This window comes from Haliotis asinina, chromosome 16 (genome assembly GCF_037392515.1).
Source record: "Haliotis asinina isolate JCU_RB_2024 chromosome 16, JCU_Hal_asi_v2, whole genome shotgun sequence".
NCBI lineage: Eukaryota > Metazoa > Mollusca > Gastropoda > Lepetellida > Haliotidae > Haliotis > Haliotis asinina.
This window is the reverse complement of record NC_090295.1, coordinates 4,923,940-4,940,604: the sequence shown is the minus strand read 5'-3', so window position 1 is coordinate 4,940,604 and position 16,665 is coordinate 4,923,940. Positions and strand designations below refer to the sequence as shown.

The 16,665-nt window shown below is 40.0% G+C and overlaps 1 protein-coding gene across 2 annotated transcripts in view; it reads right to left on the bottom strand.

The window, feature by feature from the left end:
* The window catches only part of LOC137268145 (actin filament-associated protein 1-like 1), a 72,223-nt gene extending 64,311 nt beyond the window's left edge, over positions 1-7,912 (bottom strand). For both annotated transcript variants that reach the window (XM_067802672.1, XM_067802673.1), the window contains exon 1: positions 7,704-7,912. In XM_067802672.1, coding sequence (XP_067658773.1) covers positions 7,704-7,767 — 64 coding nt within the window. In that variant the 5' untranslated portion in view covers positions 7,768-7,912. The remainder of the gene's footprint in view (positions 1-7,703) is intronic.
* Positions 7,913-16,665: the final 8,753 nt, after the last annotated feature.

The window sequence follows — 16,665 nt, the reverse complement described above, 5'->3', positions numbered from 1 at the left end:
TACCATCGCTCTTGTAGTTAATCCAGCATGGCAGCAACGTTGACAAACATAAACGATGAGGATAGGTATCAATATTGATTAATTATTTACCTAACACATTCAGAGCTTCTAATCAACACGGCATGTGGAGAGTCAACAAAAGAAACACATTTGCAGCGTTTGAAGGTTAAAAATATTCACAACAGAACTAATTCTCCTCCTGTTTCAAGTGCTTCAGTGCAGAGAGTGGAGGAGAAGATTGTGTTCCCTATTGGTGGGTCACTACTACTGCTTGTGCTGAAGGAAATACAAAGTTTTCATGTCAACACGGCAGACATGTTTTGAAACATTTACAGTTCCGTAAGCTCAGTGTTGACAAAAATATACAACTTCCTTCGTTTGGAACTATCCATCTTGTTAAACATTACTGGATTTAACCGGTGTGATCCTTTGAAGTAACAATATTTTTGTCCACAGATGAAGAAATTAATTCATACACAAGTTTTAACAGTGTGTAGATGACACGATGATGATGATGTTGATGATAATGAGTAAGAGGAGGAAGAAGAAGAGGTGGAGGAGGATAGTACTTGTGAGTGAGTGAGTGAAGTTCTATGCCGCACTCAGCAATATTCCAGCTATATGGCGGCAGTCTGTAAATAATCGAGTATGGACCAGACAATCCAGTGATCAACAACATGAGCATTGATCTGCGTAATTGGGAACTGATGACGTGTGTCAACCAAGTCAACGAGCCTGACCACCTGAGCCCGTTAGTCACCTCTTACGACAAGCATAATTGCCTTTTATGGCATGCATAGGCTGCTGAAGGCCTATTCTACCCAGAGACCTTAACGGGTCAGATAGTACTTGTGCTGTTTTGGAGACTCAACATAGTCTAGATGAGATTGGGATGAGACGTTCATTAGTCATGGTTAGTTATGATGATGAGTATTGACATAAAATACTGAGCAGCTTAGTTCCTGAACAGGACATTGAGAGCAGCAGTATTGATTCAGCAGCAGAACTTGTTTACGTTCTGCATCAGCAACGACAGATTGGCAGGGTTGGAAAACAGCTTCTTGTTTGAAATGCAGTGTATTCAATGTTGGATGTAATATTTGTAAGAGGCATATGTTCATGATCTGAAAGAGACACCATTGCTACTTTTCTGATTTAAAACCGCTTTGAACAATAATAAGTACTCCCACAGTATGTAAATTAGTTTGATAGGGAAGTCTAAAGTGGCGCAGATCATAAACATTCACTTCCAAAAGACGTTTTGGTGCTGACAAATCCGAAATCATAATGAAACCATAACAAAAATCATGAGCAGATTCTGGCCTGCCTAAGGGGCATAATTCTGCACAACAAACTGAATGCCTCTGCCCCCTCTGTCTTAAGTGTTAATAAATCACCTGCAGATTAACAGGTCTCCAGAGACAAGCAGACTAAGAGGTTTCAGAGACAAGAAGACTAACTGGTTCTGCCAAGGTAAAACAATCTGCCTAACTCAACCTGCCTAACACAATCTCTTTGACACAACCTGTTTTACACAACCTGTTTTACTCAATCTGCCAAATGGATACCCCGTCTAACACAACCTGCAGTGAACAATCTCCCTTAGCAGGTTCTTAAATTAATCTTACAGAATCTCCTTTAGTGAAAGCATTTTCCAAACAATCAACCATGTTTAAGAAGAATCCAGTTTTCGTGTGTCATATTAAGACATTCATACACAACCAGCACCTTGAGATATGTTTCAGATACTAAAGACAGTATATTTTCTTGAGGAAACCTTGGGCACATGTTCCTATACAGCTGACCATCAAATCTGCCACTCAGGTGTGGTTCTCCTTGTTCAGCAACACTTCAGCAATGGTGATGAAATATCCTGTGGCACATCTTGGTGATAGAATCAGCATGTAGGTCTACATTCTTACATAGAGTGTTCACAACTTCCAGCTGGTCTCTTACACTCATCAGGCTTGTCTTGCTGCTGATAGTAATAGGCTACTTGAAAAGCTTTTTGCAAAGATCCTCCCTTATGTTGAGGACATCTCTGATCAAAGTACTGTAAAGAGACCATCCTTGATCAAAGTGCTGTGCAGACACCATCCTGATCAAGGTGCTGTACAGAGACCATCCTTGATCAAAGTGTTGTAAACATCCTTATCCAAGTGTTGTGCAGAGACCATCCTGATCATCCTGATCCTGCTGTGCAGAGGACATCCTTGATCAAAGTGTTGTGCAGGCACCATCCTGATCAAGGTGCTGTGCAGAGGACATCGTTAACAAAAAGGTTGTGAACATTCTCATCAAAGTGTTGAGAAGAGGAATCCTTGACCAAAGTTTTGTTCAGAAGACATACTTGATCAGTGTTGTGCAGATAACATCCTGATCAGTGTTGTACAAAGACCATCTTTGATCAAAGTGTTGTTCAGAAGACATACTTGATCAGTGTTGTGCAGATAACATCCTGATCAGTGTTGTACAATGACCATCTTTGATCAAAGTGTTGTGAGCATCCTTGATCAAAGTGTCGTGTAGAAGACATCCTTGATCAAAGTGTTGTGTAGAAGACATCCTTGATCAAAGTGTCGTGTAGAAGACATCCTTGATCAAAGTGTTGTGAGCATCCTTGATCAAAGTGTCGTGTAGAAGACATCCTTGATCAAAGTGTCGTGTAGAAGACATCCTTGATCAAAGTGTCGTGTAGAAGACATCCTTGATCAAAGTGTCATGTAGAAGACATCCTTGATCAAAGTGTTGTGAGCATCCTTGATCAAAGTGTTGTGAGCATCCTTGATCAAAGTGTCGTGTAGAAGACATCCTTGATCAAAGTGTCGTGTAGAAGACATCCTTGATCAAAGTGTCGTGTAGAAGACATCCTTGATCAAAGTGTCGTGTAGAAGACATCCTTGATCAAAGTGTCGTGTAGAAGACATCCTTGATCAAAGTGTCGTGTAGAAGACATCCTTGATCAAAGTGTCGTGTAGAAGACATCCTTGATCAAAGTGTCGTGTAGAAGACATCCTTGATCAAAGTGTCGTGTAGAAGACATCCTTGATCAAAGTGTCGTGTAGAAGACATCCTTGATCAAAGTGTCGTGTAGAAGACATCCTTGATCAAAGTGTTGTGAGCATCCTTGATCAAAGTGTCGTGTAGAAGACATCCTTGATCAAAGTGTCGTGTAGAAGACATCCTTGATCAAAGTGTTGTGAGCATCCTTGATCAAAGTGTCGTGTAGAAGACATCCTTGATCAAAGTGTCGTGTAGAAGACATCCTTGATCAAAGTGTCGTGTAGAAGACATCCTTGATCAAAGTGTTGTGAGCATCCTTGATCAAAGTGTCGTGTAGAAGACATCCTTGATCAAAGTGTCGTGTAGAAGACATCCTTGATCAAAGTGTTGTGTAGAAGACATCCTTGATCAAAGTGTCGTGTAGAAGACATCCTTGATCAAAGTGTCGTGTAGAAGACATCCTTGATCAAAGTGTCGTGTAGAAGACATCCTTGATCAAAGTGTTGTGTAGAGGACATCCTTGATCAAAGTGTCGTGTAGAAGACATCCTTGATCAAAGTGTCGTGTAGAAGACATCCTTGATCAAAGTGTTGGGCAGAGGACATCCTTGATCAAAGTGTTGTGTAGAGGACATCCTTGATCAAAGTGTTGTGTAGAAGACATCCTTGATCAAAGTGTTGTGAGCATCCTTGATCAAAGTGTCGTGTAGAAGACATCCTTGATCAAAGTGTTGTGAGCATCCTTGATCAAAGTGTCGTGTAGAAGACATCCTTGATCAAAGTGTCGTGTAGAAGACATCCTTGATGAAAGTGTCGTGTAGAAGACATCCTTGATGAAAGTGTCGTGTAGAAGACATCCTTGATCAAAGTGTCGTGTAGAAGACATCCTTGATCAAAGTGTCGTGTAGAAGACATCCTTGATCAAAGTGTCGTGTAGAAGACATCCTTGATCAAAGTGTCGTGTAGAAGACATCCTTGATCAAAGTGTCGTGTAGAAGACATCCTTGATCAAAGTGTTGTGAGCATCCTTGATCAAAGTGTTGTGTAGAAGACATCCTTGATCAAAGTGTTGTGTAGAAGACATCCTTGATCAAAGTGTCGTGTAGAAGACATCCTTGATCAAAGTGTTGTGTAGAAGACATCCTTGATCAAAGTGTCGTGTAGAAGACATCCTTGATCAAAGTGTCGTGTAGAAGACATCCTTGATCAAAGTGTTGGGCAGAGGACATCCTTGATCAAAGTGTCGTGTAGAAGACATCCTTGATCAAAGTGTTGTGAGCATCCTTGATCAAAGTGTTGTGTAGAAGACATCCTTGATCAAAGTGTCGTGTAGAAGACATCCTTGATCAAAGTGTCGTGTAGAAGACATCCTTGATCAAAGTGTCGTGTAGAAGACATCCTTGATCAAAGTGTCGTGTAGAAGACATCCTTGATCAAAGTGTTGTGAGCATCCTTGATCAAAGTGTTGTGTAGAAGACATCCTTGATCAAAGTGTTGTGTAGAAGACATCCTTGATCAAAGTGTCGTGTAGAAGACATCCTTGATCAAAGTGTCGTGTAGAAGACATCCTTGATCAAAGTGTTGGGCAGAGGACATCCTTGATCAAAGTGTCGTGTAGAAGACATCCTTGATCAAAGTGTTGTGAGCATCCTTGATCAAAGTGTCGTGTAGAAGACATCCTTGATCAAAGTGTTGTGTAGAAGACATCCTTGATCAAAGTGTCGTGTAGAAGACATCCTTGATCAAAGTGTTGGGCAGAGGACATCCTTGAACAAAGTGTTGGGCAGAGGACATCCTTGAACAAAGAATTGCGCAGAAAATATCCTTAATAAAAAAATCATGCTGTGAACATTCCTTGACCTAAGTCATTCCCTGACCTACACATATAAAAGTTAACGATGGCCATGCAGCCCCTGAACACCAGGAGCCTAATGAGTACATGTTGTTTAGGGTGGGTCTCACAGACGTTTAGTCTAGAAACTGCCTGCAAGATGACTAACATCTAACATATACATATAATGGTTCACAGGAAATTCCATCTACTGATCATTAGTCAGCTACTGGATGTATATATTCAGCTCTATTTCTACTGGAATTGTAAATAAAATACATCAAATCACATTCTGTGGTCTTCAAAATGTCATTGATGGTCAATTCAGATATCATAATAGAGGATACTGGAAAGAAGTTTTAATCATAATTCAAAGAGCATCATTGATAATTACCATCAGTTGTTAGTGTAATTAACGGAAGTGGACATAAAGTTTGTAATAAATGACTTAAATGAGATCTGCTTCAAACTAGACAAGGGAACCCTCAAGCTGTGAACACCCTCTACAAATATTCCGCAATGGGGTATCGAGTTATGTATAAATTGTGGTCACCATTACCAAACAATGCACAGACTGGTACGTATTTGAAAAATTTAAACTATTTCAAATTAAAGTATGATACTGTTTTGAGATGTAGCTGCACAGCTGGGTGTTGGTGTCTAAGTAGTGATTGTTGGTGCTTCAAGCACAACTGGTGATAAGTATGTGATAAGCACGTATATCACCCACAGTGACAGCTGTTATAGATGGATGAGCACAAGACCGACAGACATGTACTGAGGAATGTCTTCTACCACAACACTCTCGCACTCGCATCAACAATGTTTTTCATGAAACATACCACTCAAAAACTGTTGACAGCTGAGAGCATGGATATTAAACACGTCTTACTGGCTTGTGTCTTACTGACTTGTCGTTTAACGCAGAACTCAGCAATATTCCAGTTATGTGACAGCAAGGGTATTATCAAGTCTGAACCAGATCAGTGATTGATATGAAGAGTAACATGTGACACAGTCAGGCTATATAGACAGGTATCTACCATGGCCCTTATTCTTGAAACATTCTAAGCCCTCAGAATTCAGAACTTTGACAGTAGCCAATGTGAATGGGTTTCAGAAGTTCGTAGGGCTATGAACGTTTCAAGAAACAAGCGAGGGCCCTGTTCCTTAAGGCGACTGTAGTGCTATGACAGTCGTAAGTTTATGCAAAAGTATAGGAGTTATGAGAGTCGTAGTGCTACGATCGCTTTGAGGAACAGGGTCCAGGTTGTGAAGACTCATCACCCAATACACTATATCCCCTTTCGTGGCAATCATACCCAGGAGCTGACCAATCAGTTAAGGTCCATATATTGCCACAGATGAAACTATGCAAATGGCACAAGTTGACAGGCACATTGACACCAACATCACATCAGCTTCAAAACAAATGTAACAGATGAAAAGCACTTTGGGGAATTCACTGACCATGTCTAAACAAATCACAACGTTTAACTGAAGAATCCTGATATGCCGAAGGGAGGTAACTCTCTTGGTTGCTTGACTAGACCAACACTTCACTACATCATTTCATCAGTCCATTTCCATGTGTATGCGTCATTGAAGAAAAACATTTACAGAAAGATGACATTATAGGCTTGTGATACAAGTCCATGAGTTGTGATTTTCTCTACAAATTGTAATTTTTACATTAAACAAAAATATCACTGTTTTCAAATGAACTTAACTATTCATAACAACTTTCAAATGTAAATTAGAATTCATCCTGATTCAACAAATTATTTTAACAACACAACATACAGAAATTATTCCATTACAAAATGTAACAGTTCTCTGAAAATAATTACCCACATGTGCTACTAAATATGAATATATAACTGCTGATACTACACAAACATAAATGTCAAACCGATTGACACGAAAAACACTTAACAACCCTCAACCTGCCCAGTGTGCTTTCAGAAGAATTCTCCCAGGCATCTCGTGAGTGATCTGATAGCAATACATCATGGAGGAAGCTGTGTTTAGTATTGTTGTAGAAGACAATTTTACCAAAACCATCTTTAACTAGGTATCCCTTTAGAAGATTTTAGAAGATTAGTCACAGTCCCTGGACCATATTATTGTCCCTCACTCCAGCCTCTGTCCTTCAAGAGCCATAAATGAATCAAGAATAGATCATTTGCAGGGTCTGAACCCTCCATCTTAGACTAATGCTTAGGCCCAAAATATATATAATTTTGACAGAAACAAATAAACTCATTTAAAATGAACAGAAGCCCTAGGGAATCCAGATGCTCCATACTTAGGTCTTTAGCATTGCCAGGAAGGCAAGGCAGCGGGGGGGATGTGGTTCTGGGACTGTGAGACAGACTACTCCCATCTCAGTGCACAACATTTTCAATAAATACTGACATTTGTTTCTACCAAAAGTAAATCTTTTCAGAGAACATGCAGGTCTAGGTCCAGGACACTATGTGTATACAACTCTTGTAGTACAACATATCCTTTGTGTGCTACTGTCAGCTGGGCTACTGACAAATAAGAAAATAGAAATTGAACTCGATTTCTGAAGTCAATGTCAGCCAAAGTTTTGTGTTAAAACATTTTGACAACTGTGAAAATACACATATAATGTTTAGAAAACTGTTACAAGTTTTAAGATGAAAACATTCACGCAATCCAACCATGAACAATATTCTGAATTTTTAAAAGTAAAATATGTTCTAAGTATTTAAAAGTTGGTGGTCATTAAAAGACAGCCATTGCCTGGAAATCTGATTCAGGAACAAGTATCATCAGCTGACCTACATGGTAACTACTCAAATCTATGCAATCATCTGCAACCAACAACTATCGAGACTCACCCAGCCAAATCGCCTTTGCCCTCAGCTGTCGAAGCGTGTTTGGCGAATCTGCAGATGACGCCATCAACTAGAACCATAGACTCACATGTCACCAGCTAAGAAACACAATGGTAATGTGACAAAATCCAAACTGAGCTTAAGTCCCTGTCCAAGAAACAAATGCAGATGCCTGCCTCCTCCTATCTTCTTCAGAATTCCTTCACACAAAACAATCTCCCAGGCTGAAGAGTGATACTGGTTTATTTTTGGCTGTTGGCACTCAGTCAGCTAGCGAAACATATGTTTGTAACTGTAAGCACCTGTGAGAAGCAGAAGGAAAGAGTGAGGCATCATGGAATAATTGGTGGCCTGTGGTCGGCTTTGTTGTTTCTCACTGGGTGTCACCAGGTCGTATGGTTCACAGTCCACAAAGGAAAACTTCCAACTTATTCAAAACTGTTACTTGGCAGTATCATATCAGTAGAATGTCTAATTATATTCACAAAATGTTACAGTAACAACACATCAGCATATATATGAATCTCATTCACAATTCTTAAAAAACTGTCTTGAAATGTATTGAAGTCATGCAGTATCTCCATACATATGTCTGTCTGTCAGTGTGTCAATTATCCAGAAATCTCAACTGTCAATGATTTTAGCTCACAGTCAATCCAGACTTTTGTGCACCATTCAATATTTTCATTCTCCAATCTTCAAGAAACACTGCCTGTCAATGGCCAATTATCAGTTGTCAACATCATCACAGAAAAAAACACACAATCAAACATGTACAGACGTCTTTGATGTTTCTGGACCAGATCAATAACATAATCCACAATACAAGTTCATCAGGATCAAAGCTTGACAGTTCACAGACATCTCTGGTTATCTATCGTCCTGGCAGTTGTCTCTGATGAACTCCCAGTTGGGTGTATGTAACCACGATCTAACCTTCAATTAGCTTCCTGTCTATTTGCATCAAGTCATGTGACTGTCTATATCCAGAATATCTTCAAGAGTGATGATGAATACTTCTTCTGGCAGCAGGACAAACCTAAGTGCAGCAGCTAGCTTCAACAGAGCATGTATTGGCAGATCTGATTATTGAATGATCTATGGAAAGGAAAGCTCTGTGATGCCTGCCCTGGCAAATATCCTGACTATGCACCAACATGTGGCAGAGAATGACCTATGCTTAACATCAGGGAGGTAACCCAATGATAGATAACATTCCAAATCTGCAATCTTATAAAATATAATCTCCAAGATTACCACACTGAACTCACAGTCCCCTGCCCATGGATGACACTTTCCTGGGTCCAATTTAAAAAAAAAATCAGAGTTTGGTCTTCTGATACTGCTCTTATTAAATTTCTTCACTCATGCAGATGACAACATACTTTCCAATCTCACTTCCAATTGTATGGTTCTATATACAGCAGATGGTCAGCCCTGATAACGAGTTACATCCTCAGCACTGAGTCTTGCACTCCTGATGTGGTGTTCCAGTTTCCAGTGTATCTGTTTAATGAAGAATTCAATAAATATGTTGGAGAGTTATCCAATTTTCACTTAGTGTGATGGAATCCTTCATGAGCAATGATTATTATATGGAGGTCACAAGCACTCTCCAATAAAGCAGTCACAGATTTAATCCAGTGTCGAAATCTCCCACATGTGTGTTGAACTGATTGTATCAGAACTGATCTTGGATTGGTGTTTCCTTAATAAACGTTTCCCTGCATCACTGCCCAGTATGTGCCTCGAGTTTGGAGCCAGCACCAATTATCTGCTCTGGAGCCAACACAAGTACCAATAATCTCACCAGGAGCCAGCACATGTATGAATTATCTCCTCTAGTTCTCAGCTAGGTTGCTGTTATTGCACTGTGGTCAATACTCAAACCATCAAGACACTAAGCCCATGGCAGTTAATGTCTCTGCCACATGGGCCTGTGGATAACTTGTTTCCACAACGTCCACTAAAGACATCAGTGGACAAAACTTAACGCTTCCTCCAGCATGATGTGGTTTGCCCGTGTTCTGACAAATCTTCAGCAAAACACCAGATGATGAATTCTCCACTCCAGTGACAGAGAATAACTACCACACAGGATTTTGAAGATTGAAAAACTGTCCAACAATCAGGGTCAATCATTTATATGCTGCCAATGGAGCTTTCACACTACAGTGTAAATTCTCTAGAGCCAATACTGTTTGGAAATTCCATACATCAATAACTCAACAGCCACCAGACATTTCATGGGTCAACATTGACAGGATATGTTGGTCTTTAAAACACGTTCACAAAGTTGCTGTTTCATAATCCTATATGAGATTACTCCATCACCATTGAATTCAGTTAATACATAATTTGTATCTTCTGTGAAGAAGAGCATACAGCCATGTGTTGGACACCCAGTCACAACCACCGGTCTGACAGCAGATGTCAAGATGACTTGTGACCGGTCAGAAACAATGGCCAGTAAGCTTGCGGTCAGTGTGATGGCTGCGAAGGAACTCATAAATCAATAGAACCCAGACTCATCCCTGGCCCCTCAGTCCTAGAGACAGGCAAGCATGAGCCTAGGCGTGGAACCTTGTACAGGTCATCTCAGGTCTGTCCCACAGTCTCTCCTCAGGTTCAGAATCTCCCCTCTCACATGACCTGAATTTCAACTTAAATGAAGTCCCTTGTTGCCATCAAAATTTTACTTTTTCAGAGACTACATGGTCATTTCACGGCCCTCTCAGCGTTTACATGCTCCTCTCTGTGCAGAATCCTGGGTGGAATATTCATGATGCTATCACTTGTGGATTACTGATCTGTAAATTACTGTTTGCTTCTCTTAGAACTCTTTCATGTTACAGCTCTGGTTCATTGAATACAATTATAACTGAATCACAGCTCTGCACTTTAACACATCTGTCAGAATAGGCGGGGAAATTAGTTTAGCTGAAAATAACATTTCACAGAACTATTTGATGTAGGCAATGCATATTTTGTGTGCACTCTGTTGGGGAACTGTTTGATATTCAAGACGCTAAAACAAAACAAGGACGTCAAAACACACATAACAATCCAAGAGACGGATATTTTATTTATGTAGTCATCAAACCTAAACATGATTCTTTTACAATTCTTCACAGTTATGAAAAATCTACCAACAAGTTATTCTTTTGGGCAGGATCCATAAACATTTCAATGAGAAGATGGGAAACAAATAATTTCAGAATATATTAAACATAAAATTTAAAGATGTCTTGGACATACAGATTGATGTTTTGTTTTAAATTTAAAACATATAACCAAAATGTTCACGAAAATTCTCTTTATGATTAAACGAGGACATCACTCCTCAGTAGCATACGACCAAACAATTATCACCATGGATGTACTCTTCTGTTATTCTGTCATAGAGACCCTGAAGCAAATATATCCAAGAAAGCCCACGCAAGTCTAGAAAATGTGGCAAGTCTAGATTCCCCTAGCTTCTGAAAATGAAGAAAGTCTCAGGGCTCAATTTCATTATATTATTTTTTTTACTATGAACTTTTTACAGTAAAGTATGTTTATTTCAGAGACTAGTTGTTAGTCTACTCCTTCGTAGAATGCTTCTAAATAATTATCACCATGAATGGCACTGTTTTGCACCAACACGAATGAGTAAGTGAACAGTTAGTGACAAGTATAATGAGTGAGTGAGTCAGTTTAGTTAAGTTTTACACTACTTTCAGCAATATGCCAGCAATACCATGGCAGGGGACAACACTAATGGGCTGGCTTCACACGTTGTAACCATATTCGCTTGAAGTTACTACAGTAAACACAACATTGCCCACCTTGCATATGTCGTACAACATGGTGATAACAGAGAACCTATGCACCATGACAGACAATCTACAGGAACCGATCCCACAACAAGCAGATCCTGGAACAGGAAAGGCAGACAACTCTCCATGAAACTCAGCTTAAGATTATGCAGCATGAAAGACAATCTAGGATCTTAAGTCACAACCACCAGGTCCTATAAATATAATGCTGAAACTACTGCCTTTCCACACTTTCTGGCAGAGTGACATGCTCAGGACAAATCCAAAGAGGTCATCACTTGCTGATCCTGAGAAGATATCTTAGAAAAACTGAACTTATCCTAGTATGCTCTTCATGGCAACGACATGCTGTCCAACTCCAGACTTCCACTACTGACATACATTCCAGCATATCCCAAATCTGTTGACCTTGCTGGGCTAAGGTGTCTTATTAAGTTGTCATTTTGAGTGGATGTTATGCTAAACAAACAGTCTAGTATCTGACCCTCGGCTGAACTGACAGCTGCAGTGTTTGACAATCACAGACTGCTGGGCCACAGAGGTTGGTGCCAAAGTATTGGATAATCTCTGGATTCCCTAATTGTTCAGACTTGATCATCCGGTGATTCGTATTATGACAAGGTCTCAATCTAAAACACAAGTTCATGTCTGGGATGAAATGCTGAAGTCATGTGTAACATCATTATATTTATCAGGCCTGATATCAGTATAAAAAGTGATTCATGCATTTGATGTGGGTGTGGCACAAACAAACCCAGAATCATAATGGAGCTGAATCTGGGATTTGAACCCACCAGACACAAGAATATAGTAATGCTCAATACAGAAGCAGCAGTGCATTAGAGGACCGTTCTCCAGATCACAGGTTTAAACATTTGAACTTGGTGATGGAAATTGAAGAAAAAAAGGAAAACAAATTAGCATTCACACAGCTCAAACAGATCCATTACAAGTGTCCTCTCATTCAGCATATTCATTGTCTGCAGACGTAATCTTAAATAGCAACACCTGGCACTAGTGTTTTAGAATTATATTCATCAATGAAAAAGTTTGATGCACAAAGTGAAACTAATAAAAATACGTGGACATAGAACACACAATGCCATTTAGACATTGTGGAAGAATACATAATACAGGCTGAACACTCCACAGTCAAGCAGAATACATCACTCAGATTCCGAGCACTGTCTCACAGGGACACCTTCATACAGGTCGTTACACAGGAATAGTTATCCATCTGACACCTGTAAAGCTTCGAACTGAGTAATCCCATCCATGTGTGTCTGTGGAGTGGAAACATCCAAATGGAGACATGTTCACAAGATCTGCTTTGACAAATCAGTGTCACAGGGAATGATCCAGGTTAATTAATCAGGATCAGCTGGAAGCCCGTCAAGGTAGGTTAAGTCAGAAATAGAATACCTGTAGCTATCCTTCTGTGGACTACCTGGTGTATCTGACTGGGCTGTGTCATACTGCTGTCACAGTTCTTACTTACACAGCTACAGGGGTGCCATAGGATGAAGTCTTTTGTATCAGGTTCATGGAGATCTCTCATGCACTCATCACAGCTAGCACCTGTATTCACGACAGAGACTTCATGCATTCACGACAGAGATCTCATGCACTTATGACAGCAATCTCAGGCATTCATGAGAGATCTCATACATGCAGAACAGAGATTTCTTGCATTCATATAATATATTCATCATAGAAATCAAATGAGTTCATGTACTCATGACAGACAGAGATCTTGCATGGCAGAGATCTCATGTACTCAAGACAGATTTCATGATTTCGTGAAAGTGATCTCTTGTACTGAAGACAATTCTCATGATTTCATGACTGTGATCTCTTGTACTCAAGACATAGGCAGAATGTATTCAATGACAGAGATGTCATGTACTCATGACAGAGATGTCATACACTCATGACAGAGATGTCATGCACTCATGACAGAGATGTCATGTATCTATAACCTTGTAGTTACAGCGTTCACTCATCATGCTGAAGAACTGGGTTCGATTCCACGTTAGGGTACAATGTGTAAGCCTATTTAAGGTGTTCCCTGCCATGATATCGCTGGGATATTGCTATAAGTAACTAAAGCTACACTCACTCACTTATAGTTACACTTACTAACTATAGAGCAATTAGGTGTTTTATGGTGAGACTGGCCTATCTGATTCTGATGTTAGTTTTCAGATATTCGTAAGTGAGAAAATGTTCCAGAATGACTTGGGCTTTGTTACACAACAGCAGCAGTTCAGGACAGGACAACAACAGCTAGTCCTACTGAAGTGCACTGCTCCCAACAAGCAAACTCACAAATTACGGCACACTGAGAGTGTGATGTATTCACCATTTCACCATTACAGCCTCACTGTGGCCCACTGAGCTGCTTATTGAGGCTCATTAAGTGAGTGTTCATTAGCCCTACCCCTGGAGCATTAAGGAGGGTGAGGCTTGTAATTCCTCCTACATAACACTGCTGTCCTAATCATCCATACAACTGACAAATAATCACCTCTGAAATACTCCACTTTGCACCTAAATGCTTTTAGGCAGGACAAAGTGACTGACTCTTCATTGTGTTGAAAACTTGACATCAAAATTGAAATCATCAAGTGAGTGAGTGAGTCTTAGATCACACTCATCAATATTCTAACTATATGGCGGCGGGCTGTAAATAATCAAGTCTGTAATAGACAATACAGTGGTCAAGAGCATGAGCATCAATCTGTGCAATTGGAAACCGATGACGTGTCAAACAAGTCAGAGAGCCTGACCACCCGATTCCGTCAATCACCTCTTATGACAATCATGGATTACAGAAGATCAATATTCTATCCTGAACCTTCATAGGTATTAATAGTCAAGTTATGTCATTTATCTAATGTAAAAAATATTCAGTTCAATTCAATCACTGCCCTGGCAATTTCCCTCAAACAAACAGTGAAACTGTAATATGAAACCACAATGTCATTTAGAAATTAGTCAAATGTAAGATATGCTATATTTGGGATGAGCCATAATACAACAGCTATACATGAGCTATAATACAACAGATTTTTGAAAATAAAACATAAAAACCAAATGATTTGAATACCTAGAAACATCCCAGCAATATCCCAGCAACATTCCAGTAACATCCCACCAACATCCTAACAACATCCCAGTAACATCCCAGCAATATCTTAACAACATCCCAGTAACATCCCAACAATATTCTAACAATATCCTTGTAACATCCCAGCAATATCCTAACATCCCAGTAACATCCCAGCAATATCCTAACAACATTAACAGCAACATCCCAGCAATATCCTAGCAACATACCAGTAACATCCCAGCAATATCCATATAACATCCCAGCAATATCCCAGTAACATGTCAGCAATACCCCAGCAATATCGTAACAACATCCCAGCAATATCGTAACAACATCCCAGCAATATCCTAGCAATATCCCAGCAACATCCCAGCCTCTAAATAATCAAGTCTGACAAGACAATCACTGACCGATGTACCCAACAATCAGCTCCCTCCAGGTATAAAGACACACAATACAAATATCACACTTGCCATCTGATCCACCATTAACACTAAGTCGTCATTTGTGACCAGCTGGGGCAATAGAGGACAAATTCTAATGCCGGATCCCCTGGGGCTACAATTAGTGAACTGTAACAGCACTTCTAACAACGTACAACCTCCTGCTCTAGAACAGTCAAAACCTTAATTACTCTCATACCTTACTCACAAGAGAACACTTCTGAAGTACTAACACTTAACAATCTCTGCTCTAGAACAGTGACATCCTTACTTAACTCTACTGCCATTACCCATAAGTGAACACGCCTGAAGCTGTTTACCTTTAGTGTTCCTACTAACACAACACAGGCATTACAAAGATCCAGTAGCCTTAAACGACCCTCAAGCATGACAAAGTCAATCAAGTCTCAAGCAACTAGAATGATGACACCAAATAATGATCTTCACCTGCTAATTAGGCCAGATGAGGATGGAGGCGTTTCTCATCCAGTTCCAGAAACCACCTTGATGCTGTTGGCAATCATCTGGATACACTCCCCCACACTACCGAATCAGTCTCCACCTGTCTGCCTCATAGTCCCTGAACCACACCATTTTCCCCAATGCCTGGACCTCCCTGTCTAGCTAAAGCCATAAATGAAGCAAGTCTACATATCCCCTGCATCTTCCCACTCACTTGGTCTCCTTTTTAATTTGAATGAGTTTATTTGTTATTATCCAAATTATATATATTCATTGACTAAGCATAAGCACAAGTCTCCACTTACGATCAGTTTTATTACTGAAACACAGTTGAGGTGATCTGTATTGGGGTCTGCTTGAAAAGACTATGAATCTTAAGCATAGATTCTGCAAAAGTACCTGTTTTATCAACTAATTTGCTGTAGATATTTGAAATCAGTTGTTATCAAGATTATCTATCATGGCAACAGGTGGAAAGGTTTATCTATGGGTGTATCATGACCAGATACAAGCTTAACTTTCTGTCTCTAGACTGATAACAATTTAATATCTTATATCAGACGTTCAAGTAGCTGTAAGACTTGGGTGGTGAAAGTTGTGAAGAATTAATCAGTAAGCTATCAGAACCGTAAAACAGCTCTTGAGAAAGTGGAACATATCCACTTCCTGTCAGAATATCACAGCTAATTCACGGTGGTCTATATGTAGCAGAACTGGTGGTTGATGGTATGAGCACCAGCATACGTGAGTGGATTGCGACCCTCTAGAATCAGTTATATCACAGTTACATCGTGGAGGTCTCAGTGTGATCAGTTATATACCAGGCACATCAATGTGGCCTCAAGGTAATAGAACCAGTGGTTGATAGCAAAAGCATGATGGATGATCATGACCAACTACAGTCACCTATATTACAGACACACCTTTGTGGCCTCAAGGTAATAGGACCACTGGTTGATAGCAAGAGCATGATGGATCATGAAAAACTGCAGTTATATCACAGCAACATCACCGTGTAGCAGAACCAGTGGTTGATGGAACGAGCATCAGGGTGTGTGAGTTGACAAAGAGTTGTTCATATCACAGTCACATCACTGTGGTCACCATATAGCAGAACCAGTGGGTGATGG